The sequence below is a fragment of the Vulpes vulpes genome, chromosome 6 (genome assembly GCF_048418805.1).
Source record: "Vulpes vulpes isolate BD-2025 chromosome 6, VulVul3, whole genome shotgun sequence".
Taxonomy (NCBI): domain Eukaryota; kingdom Metazoa; phylum Chordata; class Mammalia; order Carnivora; family Canidae; genus Vulpes; species Vulpes vulpes.
Genome location: NC_132785.1, coordinates 106,920,522 through 106,932,765, shown reverse-complemented (window position 1 = coordinate 106,932,765; position 12,244 = coordinate 106,920,522). Strand labels below are relative to the sequence as shown.

Sequence of the window (12,244 nt, the reverse complement as noted above, 5' to 3'; positions counted from 1 at the left end):
TCTCTTGAGTATATAAAATCTTAAAAAAATAATAAATCTATAGAATACTTAGAACTCAACCCTTTATTTATGAAAGGAAAACAAATTCACATATTCCAATTAAAAACTATATTCATCCATATAGAGAAAAATGGAAGAATATGCAACAAAAATGTCTACAGTGGCTCCTAATGGCAATGGGATTACAGTAGAACTCAATTTCTTTATAGTTTGCTTTACGAGTTTTTTACAAAGAATATACAACATTTTTGTAAAGGAGGGAGGGTAATACCAAGAAAGCTATTTCTATTTTGAATGATAATGAAATCCCGAAAAGGGCAAAAAGGGATTTTTTCATTTTTGTAGAGACAAGAAGGTAACCATGAACCTACTTTAAATCCATTCAAGTTTAAGTGCCAAAAGGAAATAGAAAACATACCCAGGTTTTAGCTACCTGTTTTGCTGAAAAGGAGTAATGTATGATAAATACATTACAAGACAACATATAAAAACTTTCTTTACTTTAGCTACACTTAATATGGCCACCAACCTGAAGAAAGTAACAAGGCTTATTTTCATTTATTTCAGAACCTGTGTACTTTTGGGGCACCTGGTTGGCTCAGTGGGTGAGAGTCTGCCTTTGGCTCGGGTCATGATCACACAGTCCTGGGATCAAGTCCTGCATCGGGCTCCCCGCAGGGAGCCTGCTTCCCCCTCTACCTGTCTCTGCTTCTCTCTCTCTCATGAATAAATAAATTAAATCTTTTAAAAAGGAATCTGTGGGTATTTGTTTTTTTTTTTTTTTTTTTTAAAGTACATTCCACAACCAGCATGGAGCCTCAACACGGGGCTTTAACTCACAATTCTGAGCTCAAGACCTGAGTTGAGATCAAGAGTCTGGATGTTCAACTGACTAAGGCACCCAGGTGTCCAAGAACCTGTGTACTTCTAAAAGAGAGGACCAAAAAAAAAAAAAAAAAAAAAAAGACACACACAAAAAATAAATAAAACTAAAGAGAGGACAACTCATTAAAAATGTGTAGTCTGAAATATTTTTTGCTTTATTTACAAAACTGCCTTAAATGAATTAGCTCTGTTTTGAATAGACTTATACCAGTGTTCTCCCTGGTAAGTTAACCTTGTCCAGCCTCTCTCACTACCTTCAACCCAACCTGGAACAAACAAATCAACAGTCATCCACCTACTATGGGGAGATAAAAGACTTAAAATAACTATAAACTATAAAAATACCCTCATGCACTTTAGCCACAAGCACATATCATGACGATGATCTTGTGAAGCCCCATAGCAGATTCACTTGTAAGTATTTACGCTGAAAGTGAAGTTGGCCTAGAAAAGAACACTATAAAAACATACCCCATTAGAAGCTTTCTTCTTTGCTTTCCACTCATCCAGTTGTGCCTTTGTCTTTGCGTCAACTTTAACAAGTAGCTTCTTTTCTCCTATCTGCAGGTCATGCAACAATCTGAGTGCACGGAGGGTAGACTCAGGTTCCTTATACTCACAGAAGCCAAAGGCTAGAAATGGATATAAAGAATTAGTGAAATATCAATTCAGCTGGGGGGATGGGTAACTGAGTGACAAGCATTAAGGTGGGCATGTGATGTGATGAGCATTGAGTGTTATATGCAACTGAGGAATTACTGAAAACTCTATCTGAAATTAATGTACTATATATATATGCTAGAAATTGAATTTAAATTTAAAAAGTTGTGAAAACAAAATATTTATGGAAAATTAAAATCACTAGAGACCAAATGTTATAATACTAGGGTTATTCATGCTATCACTATCCCTATCACTCTTCCTTTCCTTCAATTACCCTTGATGATTTTACTTTTAGCACCTTCAAACTACCAAAAAAAAAGAGAACAAAAATGGGAAGGAAGGAAAAAATCTAATTGGGCAAATTGCTACTTATTGGAAATGCTGATAAAATATTTAGTAGAACCAGCAAGTCATTGAGTCTTTTCATTATTTCCTGAATTCATTCCATCCAGACTTCCTAACAGCTACAAAGAAGTGACAACAGGTTCCTTGAACCTATTACAAGCACTTAAAATCTTTTTAAGATTTTATTTATTTACTCATGAAGGACAGAGAGAGAGACAGACAGACACAGAGGCCGAGGGAGAAGCAGGCCCCATGCAGGGAGCCCGACATGGGACTCAATCCCAGGTCTCCAGGATCACACCCTGTGCTGAAGATGGCGCTAAACTGCTGAGCCACCCAGGTTGCCCATTTTTCCTTTTTTTTTCATTTTCCTTTTTTTTAATAACAGCTGCTTCTCCTGTTTTTGTTTTATAAATATTAATTTATTTATTTTAGAGACAGAGACAGAAAGAGAGCGAGCAGAGAATCTCAAGCAGACTCCCTGCTCAGCAAGGAGCCCAACATGGAAATCAAGTCAGACGCCTTACCGACTCAACCACCCAGGGACCCCAAAGCACTTTCCAATTCTGAGAAATTAAACTACAAAGGTACTGACCTATTATCTGAGTTATATGTTTTTTTTGTTATCTGTTTAATTTTAATAACTAGTCACACCATTATTACTATGATTTAAATCAGAGATACTGGGATGCCTGGGTGGCTAAGCAGCTGAGCGTCTGCCTTCAGCGCGGGCTCAGGGCGGGCTCAGGGCGGGCTCAGGGCGGGCTCAGGGCGGGCTCAGGGCAGGCGGCGAGGAAGTCCCGCATGGGCTCTCCGCAGGGAGCCTACTTCTCCCTCTGCCTATGTCTCTGCCTATCTCTCATGAATAAATATTTTTTTTTAAAAATCAGAGATATTAAGATATACATTTTAAAGGAGTAATCTAAAAATTCAAAATAAATGAATCCAAATGTGTATCCAAATACATATAGTTAAGGACACAACCACACAGAGAGAAACTATTCTGAGTGATTTTAAAATAGCAAATCTGACCATAGGTTTAAGTGTGATGTATCTTAAGGACAGAAACCTGTTACTAAAAAAGAAAAATTTCTATAATCATATTGCTGATGATAGTGTTGGTGTTATTAAGTATTAAACTATTATATTTGATGAAGCAAGCCAGTAATTATTTGTCTATCATACCAATGACCTTGAAACTCAGGATTCTCAGTATGGGAAAAAAAGAAAAGATATATGACAGAAAAGGTTAAATAAAAACCTTTATGTCCTGAATGTAAACTAATGTGTACTGGAAAAACACAAAAGCAAAGAATAAACAAGTGAGTTTTTTTTTTTTAAGTAGGTTTTAAAAAATATTTAAGTAATCTCTATACCCAACATGGGGTATCATGAGGCTTGAACTCACAGCCCCAAGATCAAGAACGAGTTGCATGCTCCTCTAATTGAGCCAGCCTGCCCTCCCAAGACTAAACAAACAAGTCTTATAAGGAGTATAACTAATTCCCAGACTACGATTTCTTTTTTTAAGATTTTATTTGTTGGGATCCCTGGGTGGCGCATTGGTTTGGTGCCTGACTTTGGCCCAGGGCGCAATCCTGGAGACCCGGGATTGAACCCCACGTTGGGCTCCCGGTGCATGGAGCCTGCTTCTCCCTCTGCCTATGTCTCTGCCTCTCTCTCTCTGTGTGTGTGTGACTATCATAAATTAAAAAAAAAAAAAAAAGATTTTATTTGTTTATGAGAGAGAGAGAGAGAAGGGGGGGGGGGGGCAGAGGGAGGAGCGGGCTCTCTACAGGGAGCCTGATGTGGGATTCAATCCCAGGACCCCAGGATCACAACCTGAGCCAAAGGGAAACCCTCAATCACTGAGCCACCCAGGCACTCCACCAGACTACAATTTTTAAAGCAATTTCCCACTAAAAGGAACCAGAGTTCTTTAAAGAAACGGCTGATCCTAATTATGGGACAGAAAAACTTCTATATAAGCTTAGATTCCAAATCCCAGATAATATTCCAGACAACAAGGTAACTATCAAAGGGAGTTAGCCTTTGTCAAACCATTGGAAAGCTTGGAATTGCTTACAAATAATAAAAGGAGGAAATTGATAGAGTACAGGATAAGCACAACTGGCCATGGTTTGATAAATGTTAAGGCTAGGTGATGAGAATGTGGGAGTTCGTCATACTATTATACTTTTATAATATGTGCATGAACTTTCTGATAATACTGTTTAAAGAATGTACATCAAACAGGTACTTTTACAAGTATGAAAAATAAGTTTGTTTCTAAGACTAACAGGTCATCTCACCACCTGTTCTGTTTTCTTCCTAAATCCTAATTGTTGAATGTTGATCATATATTACTGCTCTGAGGGAAAAAAAAAATGACTTTTCAAAATAATATTGTAAAAAAAAAGACTGAGTAATTTTTCCTCTCCTACCTTTCCTGTTAATACTTTCCCACTTTCTAATCTCAACTATCAGCTAAATCTTCCCAACTGCCTCTAATCCTTTTCCAATAAGAAGGAAGACACAGTGTTGACAGAATATTCCCATGGTTCAGGGCAATGAGAGCAAAACATGCAACATGTAATTTATGCACACAGGTTAAAATGATCTCACAAAGAAAAACTACCTACCTTGAAGTTTCCCAGATGCACCTTGTACTCTCTTCCAGCTCAAAACCAAGCCACATTTCTTAAAAACAAAACAAAGAAAAATGATCATTATCATTTAAAAAAATCAGCTAATCAGTAATAAAAGTAAGAGCACAATCATATTTCCATCAGGAGTATATAAAAAACAAAAACAAAATCATATCAGGTATTAAATTTCTTAAAATTCCATCCATTCCCACATATCCATTACATGAAAGAAATAGATAATACAGTTAAAAGAAAAATATAAATTCTAACAAATTCTTATTTACAGGAAAATTGACTACCTTTTAGATTTTATTTATTTTAGGAGGAGGAGAGCACACAAGAGTGGGGAATCCCAAGCAGACTCCATACTGATGAGTGTGGAGCCTAACTCAGGGCTCGATTTCACGATCCTGAGATTACAACCTGAGCCAAAAGCAAGAGTCAGATGCTCATCAACTGAGCCACTCAAGCACCCTTTGACTACCTTTTAATAAATTAGAAATTTTACAGCATTTTTATCCAACACAAAATATATACATAAAAACAAAATTGCCAATATTATATTTAAAATAAACTATAATAAATTCAAGTAAATACTATGAATCCAGAAAGATTATGTTTTAAAACACGCATATATTTTAAAGAACTTTTTCAAAGATTTTTTTTTTTTTAAGATTTTATTTATTTGAGAGAGAGAGAGAGAGGCAGAGACACAGGCAGAGGGAGAAGCAGGCTCTGTGCAGGGAGCCCGATACCAGACTCAATCCCCCGTCTCCAGGATCACACCCTAGGCCAAAGGTGGCGCCAAACCACTGAGCCACCAGGGCTGCCCTCAAAGATTTTCTTTTAAGTAATCTCTACACCCAATGTGGGGCTTGAACTCACAACTCTGAGATCAAGAGTCACATGCTCTACTAGCTAAGCCAGCCAGGTACCCCAATATTATAAAGGACTTTTTAAAGATTTTATTTATTTGAGAGAGAGACACAGAAATAACGAGAGAGCATGAACAAGGAAAGGGAGAAGAAGCAGGCATCTCGCTGAGCAGGGAACCCAATGCAGGACTCAATCCCAGGACCCTGATATTATAACCTGAGCCATCCGGGCACCCCATAAAGGACTTTTAGTAACAGGAAAACGCTTGATAGGAAATGCAAAAATAACATGGGACATGAAATTACAGACACATATAATAAGACTTTAACTATGTAAAGAATAAAAAGTCCATAAAACAATGAAAAAGATTAATGGGGCAGGTTGTCTGAAGAGTAAAACATTACATTTTGTTTACATTCAAAGTTTTTAAATATATATATATTTTTTTAAGATTTATTTATTTAGGGGCACCTGAGAGGCTCAGCTGGTTAAGTGTCTGCATTTGTTCAGGTCATGATCTCAGGGTTCTGGGATCAAGCCCCGCATCCGGCTTCCTGCTCAGCAGGGAGTCTGCTTTGCACTCTCCCTCTGCCCTTCCCCTACATGTTCTCATGCTAACAAATAAATAAAATCTTAAAAAGATTTATTTGATAGCACATGAGGCCAAGCAAGGAGAGAGGCACGGGGAGAAGGAGACAGTCTCAAGTAGACTCAACTGAGCAGGGAGCCTGACACAGGGCTTGACTGCAAAACCCTGAGATTATGACCTGAGCCAAAATCAAGAGTCAGACACTTAGCCAACTCTGCCACTGAGGCATCCCAAACATTATTTCTAATTATTAAAAACTAGGTTAAAAAAAATAGTTATTTGTGGAAAATGGTAAATGAAGATTGCCTGTCAAAGTTCAGAGAACACATGAATTTTTCACATCTCCCTTCAGAGAAACCAGTAAAATGATTATCAAGGAATATAAAAGATATAAACCCCTGAGGTCAGACACTGTATGAAAAAATAGCAATAGAATTAAAATTTTGAAAAAAGGGCAAATAGAAAGATGGGAACTAAAAAAAAAAAAAAAAGAAAGAAAGATGGGAACTCATTCAAGTAGATGAAAAAAAAAAAGCTGTAACTTCAAGTGTCTACAAATGAAAATATTGTTAAGAATTAGGCTAATTGAAAAAAATAAAAATAAATAAAAATAAATAAAAATAAAATAAAAAAATAAAAATAAAAGAATTAGACTAACTGATTCTACAAAGTCAGTGATCTAGGCTGGAGGTAAAAGGTATGCACAGTGGAGAATGGGGTGCATGGGGAGCATGAGGCTGGATAAAAACAGGTGCTTGCAAGGTGCCTGGGTGGCTCAGTCAGTTAAGGATCTGGTCTTCAGCTCTGGTCATGATCTCAGGGTCCTGGGATCAAGCCCCACATCAGGCTTCATGCTCAGCATGGAATCTTCTCCCCTGCTCCTATTCCTCGTGTTCTCTCATTCAAATAAATAAAATCTTTTTTTTTTTAAGATTTTATTTATTTATTCATGATGGGGGGGTGGGGGTGCAGAGACACAGGCAGAGGGAGGAGCAGGCTCCATGCAGGGAGTCTGACCTGGGACTCCAGGATCACGCCCTGGGCGGAAGGCAGGTGCTTAAATCACTGAGCCACCCAGGCCGCCCTAAAATCTTTAAAAAAAAAAAACAAACAGGTGCTTGCCTCACAGTATGAATATGGAATAATCAAAGCCTCAGAGTTCTTTTTTTTTTTTTTAAGATTTTATTTATTTATTTATTCATGAGAGGCACCGAGAGAGAGAGAGAGAGAGAGAGAGAGAGAGAGAGAGAGAGAGAGAGGCAGAGACATAGGCTCTTCTGGAGGGAGCAGGCTCCATGCAGGGAGCCCTGAGCCTAACAAAGGCAGATGCTTAACCCCTGAGCCACCCAAGAGACCCAAAGGCTCAGAGTTCTTCAGGCAACTACTTTTCTCTCCATCCCCAGAGAATATAACCTGCAGTCTTTACAAACAACTACACTATCCCCATCCTCAAGGAAGACAGAATAAAGCTAAGGTCTGAAGAAAGAGAACAGGCTTGATACAGAGCACCAGATAGATGCAAAAGATCAGGATGGGATACAGAAAGGGTAACAAGAGAAGAAAGTAAGGTAGACAATACACGTTAATTCAGTTCTTCACCCTGAATCACATATAGGCCACCATATACTCACTAGGCATGAAAAGAAGTTTGCTAGAGAAACAAATCAGCTCCAAAGAAAACTCCATATACTAACATTCAAAACCTCTAGCTGCTGGGTTGATTACCCCACAATGATGCTCAACATTTTACAAACCCAGCTTAGGCATACAAAAGGACTTCTTTTTATTTTTTTAAGATTTTTTTGTCTTCAAGATTTTATTTATTTATTCATGAGAGACACAGAGAGAAAGGCAGAAACATAGGCAGAGGGAGAAGCAGGCTCCTTGCAAGCAGCCTGATGTGGGACTCGATCTCAGGACCCCAGGATCAAGACCTAAGCCAAAGGCAGACAATTACTAAGCCACCAGGCATCCCTAAGATTTTACTTTTTAATCTCTATATCCAAAATGCAGTTTGAACTCACAACCTCAAATCAAGAGTCACATGCTCCACCGACCCAGTCAGCCAGGTACCCCTAAAAAACTTTTAATCCCTAACTCTTAAATATAATCAAGGATCACTAGATATTTAAGGAATGCCTTAAAAGAAAAATGAAAGAGATAAATTCAGGAATGAAATTTAAAAACAAAACACTCTGCTGTACATGTAAGTCAAAAATAGGTTTCAAAAGAGGTTTTTGGGGCACCTGGGTGGCTCAGTCGCTTAAGTGGCTTTTGATTTCAACTCAGGTCTTTATCACGGAATCATAGGTTCAGGCTGTATGTAGAGCTCCAAGCTGGGCATGGAACCTACTTAATAGAAAGAGTGGGCAGCCCGTTGGCTCAGCGGATTAGCACCGCCTTCAGCCCAGGGCATGATCCTGGAAACCCGGGATTAAGTCCCACGTCAGCTCCCTGCATGGAGCCTGCTTTTCCCTCTGCCTGTGTCTCTGCCTCTGTCTCTCATGAATAAATAAATAAGATCTTTAAAAAAAGAGAGAGAGGTTCCAAAATAGGATATATATATATATATATATATATATATATAAAATAGGATATATATATATATATATAGAAAATCTCCACACGCCGGCACAAAAATATTCACAGCATCATTATTCATAATAACCAAAAAGTGGAAATAACTCCATTGTCTCTTAAGTTATGAATGGATAAACAAAAAATGATATATCCATTAAATAAAATATTTATTCATAAAAAGAAACAAAATACTGTCATAAGCTATAATACAGATGAAGCCCCAAAATATTATATTAAAAAAGACAAAACATGAAAGCGATATATATTCTATGATTCTGCTTATTATGTATAATGCCCAGAATAGGCAAATCTACATGGACAGAAGGCAGGATAGTTAGCGGTTGCCATATGCTGGGGAGGGAAGAGAAAGAGAAGTGATTTACTGAGTAAAGAGTTTCTACTTGGGGTGATGAAAATATTCCAAAATTAAGACAGTGGTGATGTTTGTGCAACTTTCTGAATATACTAAAAACCACTGGATTATGCTTTATAAAAGGGTGAATTTTATGGTCTATGAATAATATCACAGTAAAGAGTTTTTTAAAAATGCCCTCCATTTGAGGGAAAAAATTGGCATTATCTTGTAAAAGTGAAGATAAACCTGTCCTGAAACTCCGAAATTCCACTTCTAAGAGAATTACATGAAGAAATTCTTTCACGTTCACTGAGGAAACAGGATATTACCAATAATAACACAGCAAAACATAATATCAAGAATACAAACAATCCACAGGACTATCATTAGAAAATTGACGATTCAGGGACAGCTGAGTGGCTCAGCAATTGAGTGCCTGCCTTCAGCTCAGGACGTGATCCCAGAGTTCTAGGATCGAGTCCCATATCGGGCTCTTGCATTATGCCTGCTTCTCCTCCCTCTGCCTGTGTCTCTGCCTCTCTCTGTCTCTCATGAATAAATAAATAAAATCTTAAAAAAAAAAGAAAGAAAAAAAGAAAATTGACAATTCATGTTACATTTCTACAATGCAATGATATATAGAAGTGGTAAATAAACTAGAGTTATATGTATATGTTGAATGAAAAACGCAAGTTATGAAGACGTACAGAATTAAAACTTGTGAATTATAAATTTTTATGAATACATAAACATGTAATTAAAGTAAAAACCAGGGGATCCCTGGGTGGCGCAGCGGTTTGGCGCCTGCCTTTGGCCCAGGGCGCGATCCTGGAGACCTGGGATCGAATCCCACGTCGGGCTCCCGGCGCATGGAGCCTGTTTCTCCCTCTGCCTATGTCTCTGCCTCTCTCTCTCTCTCTGTGACTATCATAAATAAATTAAAAAAAATTAAAAAAAAGATTTAATATTTAAAAAAATAAATAAATAAATAAATAAATAAATAAAGTAAAAACCACACACAGGAATGATAAACACCAAATTTAGGATAGTGGATTACCTCTGGTTAGACTATTCATTCAAGATTTTGCAGAATGAAAAAAAAAAAAAAAAAAAAAAGATTTTGCAGAATGAAATTTTTAAAATAAAAAGGAGAAAATAATTAGAAATCCTTTTTCTGCCTTTTCATACATTTGAAATCCAAAACAATAAAATTAAAATAAGAACAGTTTAACTTACAGCAAGGAGCTGTCTTATAAGCATGTCGGAGGCTTTCTCAGAAATGTTGCCAACAAAAACTGTTGTAGTGGGACCACAATTTTCATCATTTTCTTTAGCCTTTAAGCCTGGGTGATCCTTTCTTGCTCCCAAATGCTTTCCAACCATGGACACAGTGGGTACTAAAACCTAGAGTGAAGAAAAGCAATAAAATTTGAGCTGGCTATTACGTTTCCTATCATGTTTAATGTAACTTTATTCTAAAAACAAGTTTAAAGTAGAAAATATATAGCATATTACTATTAAAGGTTCTACATACTTAATCTAAAGCTTCTATCACATTTTTCATTAACGCAACTTCATTCATGACAAGTAAAAATCCACTACTGGATTACCTTTCTCTTTTTAGAAAGATTTATTTGAGAGAGAACAGGGGCAGAGGGGGAGAGAGAATCTCAAGCAGACTCCCATGGAGCCTGATGTGGAGCTAATGAGCCCTGATATCTAGTAACCCTGACATCATGACCTGAGCCAAAATCAAAAGTCAAACATTTTTAACCAACTGAGCTACCAAGGCACCCCAGATTACCCTTCTTTGGAAAATAACTTGGAATAGCAAATAAAGATAAATTGGATAGAGAATTTTTATAATTTTAAGACAAAATTTAAAATATCCAAAACAGGGATCCCTGGGTGGCGCAGCGGTTTGGCGCCTGCCTTTGGCCCAGGGCGCGATCCTGGAGACCCGGGATCGAATCCCACGTCGGGCTCCCGGTGCATGGAGCCTGCTTCTCCCTCTGCCTGTGTCTCTGCCTCTCTCTCTCTCTCTGTGACTATCATAAATAAATAAAAAAATAATAATAATAAAATAAAATATCCAAAACATCATAAGTCATTTAGAATTATCAAACAGGGCAGCCCTGGTGGCTCAGTGGTTTAGCGCCATCTTCAGCCCAGGGCGTGATCCTGGAGACCTGGGATCAAGTCCCAGGTCAGGCTCCCTGCATGGAGCCTGCTTCTCCCTCTGCCTGTGTCTGCCTCTCTCTCTCTCTGTCTCTCATGAACTTTTAAAAATTAAATAAATAAATAAAATAAAATTATCAAATATATCCAGGAATTTCTTCAAAATTTTACTCTATACTAACATAACAGCAAGTTTCAGGGCACTTGGGCTTAATCAGTTGGGTGTCAGACTCTTGATTTCAGCTCAGGTTATGACCTCAAGGTTGTGGGACAGAGCCCCACAAAAGCCTCTACCCTCAGGAGGGAGTCTGCTTCTCTACCTCAATCTCACTCTGCCCCCAAAACCACGTTTCTTTCCAAAATAAATAAATCCAAAAATAAATTTTTTAAATAAAAGTAAATGCCAATCATCACCACTAATCCTCTGATAGAGTATTTGAATACTCTCATAACACTCTCCAACATTTAAATTTTACTATGCAGTTAACTGCATTTTTTAATTTTCCCTTTCTAACTTTCAACTTCCCAGAGGAAGGAACAGTCTTACTCATTTTTATATCTGGAATTGAATTTAGCAAAACATCCAGAGCAGGCACGGAATAAATAATGGTGAACTGAGGGAACTGCTCGAAACCCCAAGTCTCACCTTTTCCTAGGCTGAAATGCAAGAGGTTAAGAGTACCTATCATGTGCAGGTTTTACAAAACAGCCAAACAATGGGTATCCAATGCAAGAAAAATTAGATACCCTCTTGGTCTGAAAAAAACATATCTTCTTAGAGGTCTGCCTCATAGCAGACTCCTGTTTGCCCACAGAATTACCCTCTCCTTTTTATTATGAATAACTCCCCCCTCCCTCCCTTTTCAAAATCCACAGCTAAAATAACAGTTAAAAGTAATGGGATCTACCCTCTATCATAGTTGAATTCCAAATGAAGCCTGATACTCTACCACTTAACTCAAAGAAAAATTCTGGTTAAACAGTTAAGAGGAAGAGAAGGTTATTATTTATTCATGTGTTACAGCATATTAGCATTATGAACTAAGATGCTTAGAGTGTACAAAAGCTTTGATGAATGTGAAGAATTAAGACTTAAAAAGACTGAATAATGAAACGTTTTAAAAG

The 12,244-nt window shown here is 37.6% G+C and overlaps 1 protein-coding gene across 1 annotated transcript in view; it reads right to left on the bottom strand.

Annotated features, from left to right (window-relative positions):
• RBM25 (RNA binding motif protein 25) overlaps positions 1–12,244 on the bottom strand; it is a 53,345-nt gene that overhangs the window by 25,806 nt on the left and 15,295 nt on the right. Inside the window, exons 4-6 of the mRNA XM_026008537.2 lie at positions 10,178–10,345; positions 4,536–4,593; positions 1,357–1,517 (exon numbers count right to left, since the gene is read on the bottom strand). Of these exons, the coding sequence (XP_025864322.2) occupies positions 1,357–1,517; positions 4,536–4,593; positions 10,178–10,345 (387 nt within the window). The remainder of the gene's footprint in view (positions 1–1,356; positions 1,518–4,535; positions 4,594–10,177; positions 10,346–12,244) is intronic.